The following is a 15,491-nucleotide window of genomic DNA, read 5'->3' on the forward strand; positions in this document are numbered from 1 at the left end:
GGGCACATCAGGAGGAGGAGCGCAAAACTGAGCAGGACACTGATTGTCACTCAAGGCACGGGAGTAGCAATCAGCCCTGTAGGGGCAGGCAATCCTGTCCCCCTGAAACTCCATCTCTTCCACCAGAAACAAGGGCATTCGATTTGGCTTAACCCTTTCTTCTCAATGTCTAAAATCATTTCTTCAAACTCCTGACCAGAAACTCAATAATCAGAACCAATAAAAGGAATCAAATATTCTGCCCATCTGCAGGAAAATATCCTGTTTACCAAACCACAGACATCTCGGCAGAGTGCCACCCCCCGCCCCGCCGCCCCGGAGGCTTTATGGAACACAATTTGTAAACGGTAGGGCTAGGTGGTTGTGATAGATGCCTTACAGACCCTACTGTCTAGAAGATAAGAATTCAACAATGAAATATTTGCTTACTTTTCAGTGAGACTCACTCCCACTCTGGTGCTTCTATAAAAGCTTCCCGCTGTGGCACCTGTCACTCACTGCTTGCCTCTCCCATCAAATTCTGAATCCGTATAAATCTCTCAGTCCCTGGTGCATAGCCTAATGTCTGGCACATAACTATGCTCAACAAAATGAAAGATTTTCACCTGCAAAGTTCTTTTACACTAGCTCATTTTCCCCATTCAACTCTGTGCCCCCAGCACACAGCATAGGGCCTAGCAAGCAGAAATATGGGTGTGATCATCCCCATTCCCCAGCTCTATCATGCAGGATCCCTCCTGATCTCCTGTGCATTCTGTTCTCCATCACTTCAGATGTGCTTTACTCAGATATTAAGAAAAAAGGGAGATCTGAGCAGAGATGAGACATCATCTGGCTTATACTTTAAAAGGCTCATTCTGGCTCCCACGTCCAGAAGAGTCTGTAGAGGCAAAAGCAGAAGTGGAAAGACCACCACTGAGCAGCTATTTCAGTAATCCAGCAGACAGCCAGGTTCTGGTTGTACTTGAAGATAGAGCCCATAGGATTTCAGGTGGAAAACAGAAAAGTCATAGATGATTTCTGAGATTTTTGAACCCAGCAATTGGAAGAATGAAACTGCCTTTAAGTAACATGGGGAAGACTGCAGGTGGAATAGATTTAGGGAGGCAAAAATCAGGATTTCAAGCCTGAAGATGTTAATTTTGAGACATCATTGGACATTTAAGTAGATGAACCTGCCACCACTACAGTCCAGCCTTTCTGTCTCCTTTGTTCTTCTTCAGATATGACAAGTTTCCTCCCTCCCCCGGCCACCCCACATCCTGACTGCTTGCTTGTGCTGTTCTCTCTGTCTGGAACTCTCATCCTCCTCACGTCACCAGCCTCTCTCTCTCGATGCTGTGAGTTCTGGTGTTTCATCACCACCTCAGAGAAACTTTCTCTGATCCTCTAAACAAGAGCAGCCTATCACTCTCTCTCCTTGCCTACTTGGCCACCACTAGACTGCAAGCTCTCCAAGTGCAGAGGCATCGCCTGCTTAGTTCTTTCCTGCATCCACTTTGCCTGTACCATAATTGACAGTAAACATCTCTGAATGAATGACTGATTGACCCCAAAGCCTAGAGAGCTCCCTGATCTGTTAACATGGTTTTGTAAAAGGAGATGGGCATACTACATGACATATAACCCACAGCAGTAGTGAGCTGCCCATCCTGTAGACATGTAAATTATGACACCCTTCCTTGAAACTCTGGGGCAAGCAGGGAAATGGGGTATGAGGGAAGACTGTACTAATACAAATGAAAGGTTTCGGAGGCAGCTGAAGTTCTGGGCTGCTATCTCAGTCTGCCCCAGCATACCAGTGAAGAACCTTGTCCAGAAAGTCCCATCTCTGAGATTCATCATGATGCAGATTGGGGGTAGGAGGAGTAGGATCAGTTATCCACAAACCAGAAGGCCAAGCCACCTTCCCTGTTTTTCTCCATGCCCTCTACCACACTGCTACTATCTTGTCCTAAAATGGACAGGGCATTTATCCATCAGGTTATCAGGAAGACAGGCATGAAAGACCCATTGTACCATGAAGTGCAAATCATGGCTTACAAGGGTGAAGAGAGCCAAATGGAAAATTAAATTCAAGTCTTTGAATTCACAGACTGAATGTATTAAATCAAGGGCTAACAATCCCAGGTCTTCGAACACACCACGTCATTAGCAGCACCATTGAACATACTCACACTTATATTACTTCTTGGCTCCAGAACCAGAGTCACTTTCATTTCCCCTTCTGGGTGCAGGTGGCTGAGATAGAATAGTTTCTCTCCCATCATTCTCTCTCGGGTCATCTTCCGGGCAGCGTACAGGCGGAAGCGGACAGCACAGGCAGCCATGTCTCTGGGCTCCAGCTTGGCGAAGGTGACCTTCTCCTTGAAGACGGGGTTGGGCCCTCTCTGTATGTTCGTCCTGCCCCTCTGTTTCTTACCAGGCAGCAGCACTACATGAACTTGCCAGGAGTTGACACCACTTCGGTCCTTATCTGGGAGGCCCTGTGCCCTCACAATGGTCACTGTGAGCTTCTGGCTGGAGGCTCTATATTCAAAGATGACATCTAGGTCACCACACTTTGAGATGGGCTCTGAGACTCCGGATGGCACCTGCAAATTGGTCCTGTCCTGTTCCTGTTGCAGGCAGAGGAAACAATTAGAAACGGAAATGATGAGACCCAATTACATTTTGGCCAGTTGGTGCTCCTTTGTGCTCCTTCAGAATCCCTGCTTTCTAACTGCCAGTGTATTCCCTCTATATCAGACAGGTCTATTTACTGGTCTGTCGCTGCATTAAACTGTGAATTCTTTGACGGCACAGTGCCTAGCATATGGCGCGCCTTCGTGAATGTTTTTGGAATGGATAACTAAAGCTTTTATATTTTGCAAAGTGTTTTCATATACACTGCCTCTCAAAAAGCACAATTGCCCAGGATCATTGAAACCAACTGAGATGCTAAATCTAAAATTAAGTCAACAGGCAATTGTCCATAGGAGACTTTTCCTTGTGTCCCTAAATACAGATGGTTGAGCCTGAGCCTGTTCTCCACAGGCAAGAGTTTTCCACAGACAAGAATTTTGATGGGAGTCCCAGGAAGGTGATGCTTCAGTATATTTTCAATCTACGTGAGAGAAAAGGTTTAGGGCTGAGCTTCTCAAACTTTAATGTAGACCTAAATCATCTGAGGATTCTGACTCAGTAGGTCTGGAGTGGAGCTTGAGATTCTGCCATTTCTGGGACGTGTGCAAGGGATGTTGATGCTACTAGCCTCACCTCACACTTTGAGCAGCAAGGGTTTAGGAGGACACCTCCACAGCCCTTTAGTAAACAGCAACACTGAGCCTGGAGCCAGAATATCTAAATTGAAATCATAACTCTAGCACTGACTAGCTTTTTTACCCTGGCCAAATAGACCAACCTCTCTGTATTCAAGCTTAAAAACGCACATTAATGTGCCTGCTTGCTGGTGTGTTGTTGTGAGGTTTTCATTGATGTGAAAATACCTGGCTCAGGCCAGACTGCATCAATACCTATTCCCACCACTGAACTGGTGCTACCTATTCTCAAACACACATCTCTCTTTATGGAATGTCACCCTTGGACAGCAATTTACTTGCAGCCACTCAGATCTGATGACCTTACTGGGAAAACTGAGCTGAACTGCATTTATTATAATGAACCACCCCATTCACAAATTATAAATAATGTCAAAAATAATTCTGTTTTCCTCTGAAGGCATGATCCTTACCTGTAACTCAACTTTGAACTGATTCTTATTGCAAACCAGTTCTTATTTATGCAATTGAACACCAGACCTTGCTAATTTAAAGATCTCGTTTCAAATTATAATAAAATGCCTCAAAATATGCATCCATCAGTGAAACTTTCCCACATAGTCTGAGTGAAAGTTCATGGTTCTCTGGGTTCATATTTCCCTAGGAAGCCCAGGCCTACTATTTACTAGCTATATGACACTGGGCAAGTTACTTAATCCTTTCCATGTTCTATTTTCCTCAACTGTAAAATGAAGATGGTGCCTTCTGTGTAGGGATGTTGTAAAAGGTAGAGGACTTGACAGACAGTAGACATCTAATAAATACCCTTTTCTTTTAAGATTCAAATTAGCCTACAAGAAAATTTAGATTTCTTGTAAAATAAGTGAAGCTTCTTATATCCTTTCCTCTGAGCATGCAATCATGCGTGAGTGTTTCTATTCAGAGGTACTTAGTTTCAAGTGATAAAAGTGGTTGCTATAGAGACTTTTGAATACAACTGACTGGTGTATATATATTAGAAGCAAGTCTCCAAGGATTTAGGCCAACTCAAAAATCAAGTCAGAATCTTCTCTCAAACTCCCTTGTCTCTTCCTAAAACTCCCATCTATTTTAGCCTACTCTTGTTCATCTCTGTATTGCATTTCTGACCATAAGTAATAATAGCTAACATCTACTATGCTGTTTCTTATGCCAAATACCATATCAAATCCTTTATAGGCTACAAAAACTGGCTCTTAAACACTTCAGATCTTCTTGGCCTTACCTCATGTTCCATCTTCCCCTAAGGCACAGCCTATCTGGGCTCTAAGTAGTTTCAGTCTGGAACAATTCAATAAAGTCTTACCTTCTACCCACACAATATAATTCTCATCTCTTATCATTGGTCCTTCTGTTGACCACCAAGGCTTAGACAGCTGCAGAATCCTGCTTGATACTAATATATGTAAAGTCTACTTTTTGCTCCGTAGTCAGTTGTCCTATCAGTTCACACAGCTTCTTGGAGTGTGGACACACAAGATCAAGCAATTAGCCATACTGCGTGGTGGCCAATTCAACTGTGTATTCTCATACTTGATCTCCCTTTTTCCCTGCCTTACTTCCCTTGTCTCGCATTTTTGTTCCCTGGGGTTGCACTCCCAAAGTAGGGAACAAAGCCTTTACTTAGGCTCTGTTTTTTTTTGAGGAACCCAACTAAGAAACATTATCTTTTTGAATATTTACATCAATGTAATGAGGTAGGTATTTTAATATCTTCATTTTATGAAGGAAGAAACTAAAGCTTAGAAAGACTAAATAACACGCTCTTTCCCCACAAGCCCAGATCATATTCACAGACAAGATTATCCAGGACTCATTCCCTGGCAGTTTGAGTCCCGGGCCTGCCTTAACTTGTATTCAATACTCAAAATCCCAAAATCCCAAACCTTATTTTGAACCATATGGTCTCCTTTCTTCTTCCCCAAACCTTCAGGCATAACAATTTTTATTTACACACACACACACACACACACATATATATATATATATAGAGAGAGAGAGAGAGGGAGAGAGCGAAAGCATGCACGAGAGAGAGAGAGCACAAGATGAAGAGGGGAGAAGACGGAAGGTGGGGGTTGGAATCACACTGTCTGTGGTTTTTACATCCTTTGAGGCCCCTGCTCTTAATGTTAGTTAATAGCTCTTAGTTTTGTCAACTTCAATGCCAAGGTAAAAATATTTTAGTGAATGAGGAACGCTCTCCACTTACGTATCAGGCTATCTCTTCAGATAAATGCTCACTGCACCTGCAGGTTTCTAGAAGAGTCCTGAGTAGAGCTCCTGACTGTCCTAAGAATGCCTCTAAATAAGGCACAGATCCTGCCAATGGCTGGGCTTTGGATAGGCCAATTCAAGCTGTGGCCCATAAAAACTGGGCTTTGTGGCCCCTCCCTGGGTTGATTTGAGAAAAAGATTTGTGAATGTTGGTATTTTCATAGCAATTAATTATTTCAATACACTTTACCTCTCACTAGGCAACTGAAGGAGCTCCTCATGTGGGTACTGTTAACACCACTAATCCATCTGACCTTCCTGCAAGGTAAAAATCTCTTCATTCTTATCCCCATTTGGCAGATTTTAATTAACTTCTCAAGGCCAACCAATTAATCAGTGGAAAGCAGAGATGAAAAGTGGGACACCTGTCTCCCTGTGTGCTCAAAATCACCAGCCACACTCCCATTGTCTTTCCTGCCAAGCCCTGGGTCCGCAGGCAAAAGCCAACGGCCTTTGCCAGCCGAGAAAAGCGGAGCTCAAAAATCCATCAGCCTAACAGGTAGTCACACTGCACGGCCGGTTTCCTTCTGAGACAAAATAAACGATTCCTTGAGCTCTAATATCCTGGGCTTTTCCTTAAGATGAGAATACTTGTGTCAAATTGTCAAAACCCATGTATGTTTAAAGATTTTCTGTCAAATTGAAAGCCTTTCTGTTTTAGTAAGATAGTGTTGATGTCATCTGTGTGGCCTAAAGCAAACAGACCTACAATATGTTCCTGATGCCAGATACACAGGGGAAGACAGAGTTCTCAATACAGCTAAGAGGCAAATAAATCAATTCTTAAAAGGCAAGCTAAGCCTGCAAAGCAGGCAGTTACGGGAACTGCCTCCGTGTTGGATGTGAAGTTCTACTGTAGGAGCACCAAATTACAGTTTTTTCTCAAAATAGATAGGAGGTTGAATGGAGCACACGGAGACGTCTGGGTATTTTGGGAGTCTGAGAACATTTAGTACCCTCAATACCGAGTCTTCTATTAAAGCTCCAGCAGGCAGGTAAATGGGAGGTGACCTGGAGAAGGCACTTCCAAGCCTCATGGCACAATCACCAAGGAGACAGAGTATCAATAGGCAGGCAAATCGTTTAGTCTGTTTTGTTTTTGGGTGAGAGATTCAAAGCATTTTTAAAATGTTAGTGTGTGGGATTTAATATGGCTTGGTAGTAAACTAACGGGTAAGCAGAGTTTTTTCTTTTTTTAAACAAAATTTATAAAGTTAATGGCTTTGGGTGTCTCTATATGAAGGGCTGCTTTTTAACAAGCCACAAACCACATATGTGAGCTACCATTTAGGTCCTCAGCAGAAGCACCTACACAGGGGCACGTATATGTGTGCATACCCCCCCTTAGATACTACCTACGTGCACCAATGTGTTAGCAGTAAGGCTTGGAAACACGGTTTTCTGTGATTTTTTTTTTTTTACCTTGAGCATTTAGTGTGTGTGACACTCCAAGTCCTAACAAGAGATGTATTCTGTTTATTTTCTTAAATGGATGCTAATAAAATCCATTTACCTCTCTCCTCCTTCCCTCATCCCTGCAAATTATATTAAAGGTTTATATATGTATATGACTTATTTCATCAAAATTAATTTCAAATTAGGTATTAAATGCCATTCCTTAATGCCTTCCAATGTCACAGAATCATGATAGGAGGGATCTATCTAATGGAAAAATAACTGTAAGGGCCAGTAAAAGGAAACAATTTGGTAAAATCCTTATCACAGTGCCTGGCATATATTAACTGCTCAATAAATTGTAGCTACTACCATCATCACCTCCAGCCATATCTCTGGATTGATTGTTACATTTATTCTGGACTAAGCTTTAATTGAAAAAGAACTTTGGAAGAAGTATCTTTTATCAGAGATTTACTACGAAAAGCAGTGTCAATGGCCAGAGGGCCATTACTGATTAATGCTGTTTCCTAGGCCTTCAATTAAATTCAAAGCTAACAAATATATTCACAGTGCAACAGCCACATCATCATATCTTGTATAATTTCACTTGGAAGGCCATATCATTTTAGTTCCATTTTCAAATAACTTTCATATCAAATAATCAAAACTTGAGATTTGGGCTAAATAAAAATAGACTCCACTTAATTGAAACCATGAAGTAAATAAACCAGTCTCTCTAAAGAACTGAAAATTCCATTATTTAAAATTAAGCCTGTAAAAAGCCTTTATGTAAAAGAAAAGCCTGGCTGTTCCTGGATCCATTCTGTCACCATTCCTCTTTTTCTTCCTTTTTTTAAACCATTCTTCCTTTTTTTTTCCATTTTGAGAGATAGTTATGATTCTGTTATTGACATGCATGGGATTTTGGTCATCTGAACAAAAATTTATTGCAGATAAAGGTAATGCTTCCTTTCTGGAATTTTTTTTTTTTTTTTTTTTTTTAGTGAGATGAGGAGAAAGGATAGTGGAAAGAGGGGAAGGGGAAAGGGAACCAATGAAAGAATGAAAAACAAATAACTTGCCTCTGGACTCCACATGGAGGAGCTGTCAGTGGCATAGGAATCTTCAAATCCCCGGCTATTAAAAGCTGTCTCCATCTCCAAGCTGCCCTCTGTGGATTGGCGCCTGAGGCTTTGGACCACATTGGACTCTTGGTGAGATGTGCCATGGTGTTTGGCATCCCCCCTCTCACATGGGGACTGTGAGTGAGCAGGGATGTGGTCATCTTCACCATAGGAGAGATTCTCAGAATAACGCCGTTGGCTGGCTCCATCCAAATCTAAATTTGCAATAAGAAAACTGTTTCAAATGCATTATTTTTAATACCTTTTTACCTAGAGAAATTGAGTAATTGCAGTCACAACAATCAAGATTGCGAAAACAGAACCCATACCAATAATACCTGCAGAAACATAATTCTATCCATACAGTGAAGAAAGTTGATCCATAAAATGAAAAAGAACATTATCTCATTATGGGGGGTATCAGAAGGTTTAATACTTTTTAAATATGAGTGTAGAGAATGTATATTTATGTCAAAAGGATAAAATAGACACAGCATTTTGCTGGAGCTAATGACCACAAGACTTCTGCAATGGATCTAGAAAGCAAAAAGAGTCATCTAATATGAAGATCATATGGTCTCCCAACCTTACCATGCTTCCTTTTCTCTGCAGTGTTTACTATATTCCCCTCTGCTCAAAAAGCTTCGGTGACCCTGCCGAGTAAAAAGTTCTCTCCTTGATTCATGGTCTTGGATTGATATGATCTGAGTTTAAATCTTGTCTCTGCCATAAGAATTTGGACAATATTCAAATTCTCTGAATCTTTGCTTCTTTATCTAAAAAATGATAAAAGCTATCAAAAGATCACTGTGAGGATCACTGTGGACACATGAAATAATATTCACCTGGCAGCCAGCAGGCCTTCCATAAATACTAGCCTTGCTTACCTGCCTGGCCCGAACTGGCCTCATCCAGCCCATCCAACCCCATTTTCCACTGCTTCCCAAGCGACCATGCCTCATTCCTCTGGTCTCACCCGTTTGTGAAAATGCTAGCTGTGTATTTCTGCTCACAGTGCCCCTCAAACCCTCCCTGTGTCTGTCCTCCCTCCCCATACAAAGCGCCAACAACTCCTGAGCCTTCCCTGCCTCCTTCAGTCTCCACACTTTTCTCTCTCAGCACTCCTCACCCCAATTCATACCATTTCGTCTTCCTACATGTCAAGGTTGTCCTCAGATGGTCAGGAAAAGCTGGCAGGATCTTCTTAAGAAATAGCTGCCCCCACTATTTGCCTCCCACGTCCAAAGAGAAATTGAAGATCTCTTATCTCTTTGGCCTCTTTTCTCCTCCAGCAGACCCCATCCCAGGATGAAAGAAAATTAGAGATTTAGACAGGACAAGGGAGTGGGTTGGCAAAGTCTATGTCATAAAGCTCTTACATATACATCGTATGGTAGCAATTGTGTTCCCTCGTTAGCCTGATACCTCAGCTATTAATAGAATGTAAGCTCCTGGATGGTACTAAGCCACATACATCTACTGCATAGTCTTTATCTGCCAGTGGGTTATCACTAACCCTTCAGAGAACTTAAAAGTCTAGGTAGGTAATAAACATTGAAAGCAGCCAGGTATGCAGCAATATGAGTGTTGGTGACAGGGATTCACCAGAGTATATGACCCATGTATAGTAAGCATTCAAACTTCAAAAACATGTTATCAACCAGACCATATAAAAACATCTTCAGGCAGATCCTCGGGGCAGAACTTCAGACTCCTGATTTGGGGTTTTGTAAAATCACAGCAGGCCATTGAGAAAGTTCCCTATCTTCTTTGTTATCCTAAATTATTCAGTTCAGACCCCTTAGACACACTTTTATAGGACATCACAACATTTTTACATCCAGACTTTTGGTTATTTGGCAAACATACTAAAAACAGGCCACACAAAATGACAGAACAAGGAAAAATCCACATGTAAAAACCTACAACATAAAGCAGGATTGTCTTCTAAGTCTCTAATTAGCACACCCATTCCTCACATATATGAACAGTAAAATGTCCTATTAAACAGTGGGTCATCCATCAACATGTGTAGAACCCAGCAGGATTTCAGCACAAAATTTTACTTTACTAAGAAATTACCCCCATAAAATTGTCTCATGACTTTAACTCCTACGGTGATAATACCAAGATCAGTAATAAGAGAATTTTCAAAAGCTACATTAAGCCTTGAAAAGCTATTCATAACTGAAAAACATAAGAATGATATTAACGTAACAAACCATTTTCCATGACAGACAAGCAAGGAATGAATTAGCGAAGCAAATCTGGGGTACAAGTCAAGTCGCGAGGAGGAGGAAAGGGAAAGGTGATTCACCTTTCCATAAAGCAGTCTTCCCGTGCCTTTAAATTAAAGAAGATCATGTCACCTTCAACACACGCACAAAAGTAATTGCCTGTTGTCAGAGAAATGTATCCTGGCTTCTTAGAAATTATAGGCCATAACTATGTCACATCAACCAAATTTATTTTAACAGAGAAATTCTTCCACTTGCTTAGTCCATACCCCACTTTGATAGAATAAAACCCCATTATTCAAATACATTTTTCATACTCCCAAACCTCTTTCCCTGATCGCCACCCAAATACAAAGACTTCTGCTTACCATCTGTGACGGCAAGTTTTATGTGTCAACTCGGTTAGTCTATAGGCGCCAATTATTCAATCAAACACTAAATCTAGGTATTGCTGTGAAGGTATTTTATAGATGTGATTAAAGCCTATAATCAGTTGACTTTAAGCAAAGGAGATTATCCTACATAAGCAGTCAGCTGAAAGACCTTAAGAGAACTGAGGTTCCCCTGGAGAAGACGTTTAACCTAAGAACTACAGCTTCAGCTCATGCCTAGAGTTTCCCCCTACCTTTCTGCAACCTGTTCTGCAAATATGGGGGCTGTGTATTTCTGTTACCTAGCCAGCCACCACCTTCATATAAACCAGTTCTTTACAATGAATCTCTTGGGGTACACACACACACACACACACACACACACACACACACCCCTGCATGTGCATGTGTTTGTATGTACATGTACATTCTGTGCGTATATGTATGCATATAATCCTGCTGGTTCTAGTTCTCCAATTGAACCATGACGGATATACCATCTCAAACAAAACTAAGTACACATTCTGGAGACAATTGATCTGGTTTTGAGGACACCAGGGTAATAATATCTAGCTTGTAGGAAACATCCTCAGAATAACTATTCCATAAGCAAAAATAAGGTTACTGCTAGAAAAAGAAAAAAAAAGCCCCAGGAAATGGACTAATATTCTGCAACTAACCTTTCATGCCTAAAGACCTTGCATACAGGCCTCCAATCCAGACCACTTAGACCAAAAACCCTCTTTAACATTATCAGGAATCCAGTGACAGAGTGCAATAACATTAAATCAGATACACAGGACAAAAGAGAACTTGCCTGGAATATGGTTCCAAATAGCCTCACCACAGAATATAGAATGAAGGATTTCACTTAAGATGAAATATGAAACAACCTACCAATAGCTCATTCATGTTTCAGATTTTACTTGGATTTGGCCCTTTAATTTCACTGTCCAACACTTTTGAATGCATTTTTAAAGTGGAAGAACTGTTTCTACAACTACATTTGGTCTTACAAAACAAGGTTTACAGTGGAATAAAACAGCTAAATAGAGAACAGGCATACCAAAAAATTCCTCTCTGGGCTGCATGCTTAATCTTTTCATGATTCTTTACCACTGAAAAACATCCACTGATATAAAGATGAACAAAAAAAAATCAAGCAATAAAAAATATGTTAACATTTCCATGGCATCTGGTAACCTAAAATTTGGCATGTGGCTATTTCTGTGAAAATCCTGTTGATTTTCTTCAAAATCTACAGGTACTTCATTCAATGTAGTAGATTTTTTTTCCTCTTTAACCTTTTCTATCACCATCTGTCTAAAATTCAGAATTACCAGTTAGGACAAGAGATAATTTGTTGCTCATTCCAGGAAGGATAAGGGTTAGAATGGTTGTCAGAACTCTCAGAATATCAGCCATTTGTGTAAATCAGAAGCCAGACACTTGGGCTTTGGGGAAATGGGGCCATTAGCTTTAGGATTAAACAAGCTGTTCTCAGGGAATCAACTGCTATTAACTTTCATTAGCTAACATTTGCCCTCTCAATGGAGAGAAAGGAATGCTGTGATGTAACATCAGAGAAAGAGAAAAGTCAAGAGAGGGGGTGGGGAAACGACAGTGTCTGCGGCCACTGATGTTGTGGTTCGGTTATATAAGGCCTTTATTTATTAATTTACCTTGAGCTAAAAAGAATGGCAATAAAATACATTATGTTGGTTTATGCCAATAAGTCAGACCACATGACAGATAACAAGTTATTCCTGCTGAAAATTAGGGGTCTTTTTGTTAATTCCATCTCTTTAATTCTTTATTCTGTCTGCATGTCCTGTGCTCATCCTCAAATCAAAATGTCTCCTCTTTTATCTTCTCTCAATTTCTGCACCCTCCTTTTTGTCTGTCTGGGTTTGAAAACATGGAACATCTACAGCTATGCCCTCATTTGACTGACCACCTTCCCAAAAGGAAAGAAGAAAAGGTTAGAGAGCTCAGGTAACTGAGATCAGGTCATGAAGGTGGATGGCAGAGCATTTTCTCTTGCTTTTTTACCAAATACACGTCACAGACCCTTCCCTGTTACAATGGCTGTGTCTATTCAGGGCTCTGGGCATAAAGGAGTCAGACAGATACTTTGACCTTTGCTTGGGAAACCACAAAGAACTAGTGTACTGTTCTGTTTGCATCCTCTCTCCAGGTTACTTTGGGTCTATGTTAGAGAGGGGAGGAGGACCTGTAACAAGGTCTGCCCACCATCCCAAGCTGGCCACCCTACCTTTGAGTATCCCCTCCCCTTCGTGAAATGTAAATTTAGGAAGATAATGCTGGAGAATGACATAAGACTTTGTGCTTACCCAGTAATTTTCATGCAGGTGGGGTGTGTAAGAAACTACAGGGACTGAGGGTAAGGATACAGGGGCATGTGCTGTTTGAAAAAGGTTATTTAATATTATTACACTACTTTTTTTTATTTGAAAGATAAAAATACCCATTGCTTTCATAATGCAAACTAATTAGAAGAAAGGCTTCAAAATATCTTCTGGAGTTATATAGATATATGGAAAACTTATTTTATGATTCTAAATGGGAGAAATGGCACAGACTCTCAACGTCAGTGGACAGGTACATGAAATTTTTGTGTTTATCAAAAGGGAACAAGATTTGCTAAGCTCAATAAATACTATTCTAAATTTAGGAAGAAGTGGCCGATAAGAAAGAAAGGGGTCCCACAACCCAGTATCGAGACCCACCCAGTTCTGATCCATTCCTTCTCTCAACCCTCCTGCATGGCAGTCCCCTTGGGAGGTTTAAAGCAGCCCCTTTGCTCCATGTGCTGCATCCTGTCTCATTTTCTTTTCCTTTCCAGACTCTCAGATGCAGAGTGCGGAGGCTGAATAACTCGGATGTGCTCTTACCATTGGCCATCCCTGGTCTAAAGAAAGGGTGTCAGGCAAAGAATACCTTCGCAGGCAGATACTTCTGTGCCATCTTCTCCGTGTGTCAACAACAAACGGCTGAATTTTGGTTTCTGCTCCAATCCTGTCTGCTTTCCTTTCTCAGATGTCACTGAACGGAAACTCTGGGACCGGGACACGGAAATCTCAAATTGTTTGATCACCTCCTCGTCACTGTCGGAAGATGTGGACAGCTCTTCGTCATCCCCAAAGCTGTTGACTGGGAGTAAACAAGAGCCATGAGTCTCCTGTGTGGCCTATGTGCTCGAATACAGAGATAGACTCTCCGGGAAAACAGAAGAGAAGAGCATGGACAATAAGCTTGAACAAAGGCACGCTCAAACTGGATAGAAAAAAATGTAAAACACTTCTGCAACACAAATTTGAATCCAAAGAAAAGAATGCTCCTGAAGGCAATCAGAAATACGGTATAAAGCTAGAACCCAACAGAAATCATTGGGACACCCATAGTCAGCATAATGAACTCTCATGTTGAGCCAGGCAGCCCTGCTAATTTGTTATGTTGCTTAAATGTGTTCATAACTGGAAACAGAATGTGTATCAGCACATTTGCCTTATATGCAGTTCTAGTCAACGACCATGGGATGTATGCTCTTCATCTCATCACATTTATTAAAACACACATAGCCAATCCCTACTTCAGAGAAGGAGTATCTACAACACGATTTTCCAAAAGCTTTCCAGTTTTGAAGAGAGTCCACCCGGTGCAGTGGCTCATGCCTGTAATCCCAGCACGTTGGGAGGCCAAAGTGGGCAGATCACTTGAGGTCAGGGGTTCGAGACCAGCCTGGCCAACATGGTGAAACCCTGTCTCTACAAAAAAATACAAAAATTAGCCAAGTGTGGTGTCAGGCGCCTATAATCCTGGCTACTCGGGAGGCTGAAGCAGGAGAATCACTTCAACCCAGGAAGCAGAGGTTGCAGTGAGCTGAGATTGCGCCACTGAACTCCAGTCTCGGTGACAGAGTGAGACTCCGTCTCAAAAAAAAAAAAAAAAAAGAAAAGAAAAAAGACTCATTGTGTGTGTTTTAACCCATTGAGAAATTTTCTGAATCTTTCTCAGCATCAACAATCCAACCTTTGAATTATTGATTTTTAAAAATAAGTTGTATATATTTGAGGTTTACAACATGATGGTATGGGATACATACAGATAGTAAAATGGTTCCTATAGTGAAACAAATTAACATATCTATCACCTCGCATAGTTACTTTTTTGTGTAACAAGAGCAGCTGAAATCTACTTATTCAACAAAAGTCCCTAATGACATACAGTTTCATTCACTATAATCCACATCTTGTAGGTTAGATCTGTAGACTTGTTCATCCTGCATATCCATTTTGTATACTTTGACATGCATCCCTATTCCTGCCCCCTGCCCCTTGGTAACTGTTTTATTCTGTTTCTGTATATTTGAACTTTTTTTTTTTAGATTCCACATATAAGTGAAATGAGGCACTATGTCTCTTTCTGTGTCTGGTTTACTTCATTTAGCATAATGTCCTCCAGTTCCATCCATGTTAGGGCAAACGACAGATCTCGTTTTTTAAATTTTTTTTTCTTTGTCAATATAAAAATCTCCTTCCTTTCTAAGGCATATTTATGTACCAAAATTTCTTCATCCATTCACCCGTTGACGGACACTCAGGTTGTTTCCTTATCTTCGCTACTGTGAATAATACTGCAGTGAGCATGGGACTGCAGATATCTTTACGAGGTAGTGATTTCAGCTCCTGAGGTATATACCCAGAAGACGGACTTCTTGATCATATAGCAGTATGTTGTTAATTTTTTTTCTTTTTTCTTTTCTTT

At 41.0% G+C, this 15,491-nt stretch overlaps 1 protein-coding gene across 1 annotated transcript in view; it reads right to left on the reverse strand.

Moving 5' to 3' along the window:
- LOC105473674 (synaptotagmin 16) overlaps positions 1-15,491 on the reverse strand; it is a 249,868-nt gene that overhangs the window by 29,650 nt on the left and 204,727 nt on the right. Inside the window, 3 exon segments of the mRNA XM_071100052.1 lie at positions 2,178-2,618; positions 8,054-8,310; positions 13,665-13,877. Of these exon segments, the coding sequence (XP_070956153.1) occupies positions 2,178-2,618; positions 8,054-8,310; positions 13,665-13,877 (911 nt within the window).

Source organism: Macaca nemestrina, chromosome 7, assembly GCF_043159975.1.
Source record: "Macaca nemestrina isolate mMacNem1 chromosome 7, mMacNem.hap1, whole genome shotgun sequence".
Lineage (NCBI taxonomy): Eukaryota > Metazoa > Chordata > Mammalia > Primates > Cercopithecidae > Macaca > Macaca nemestrina.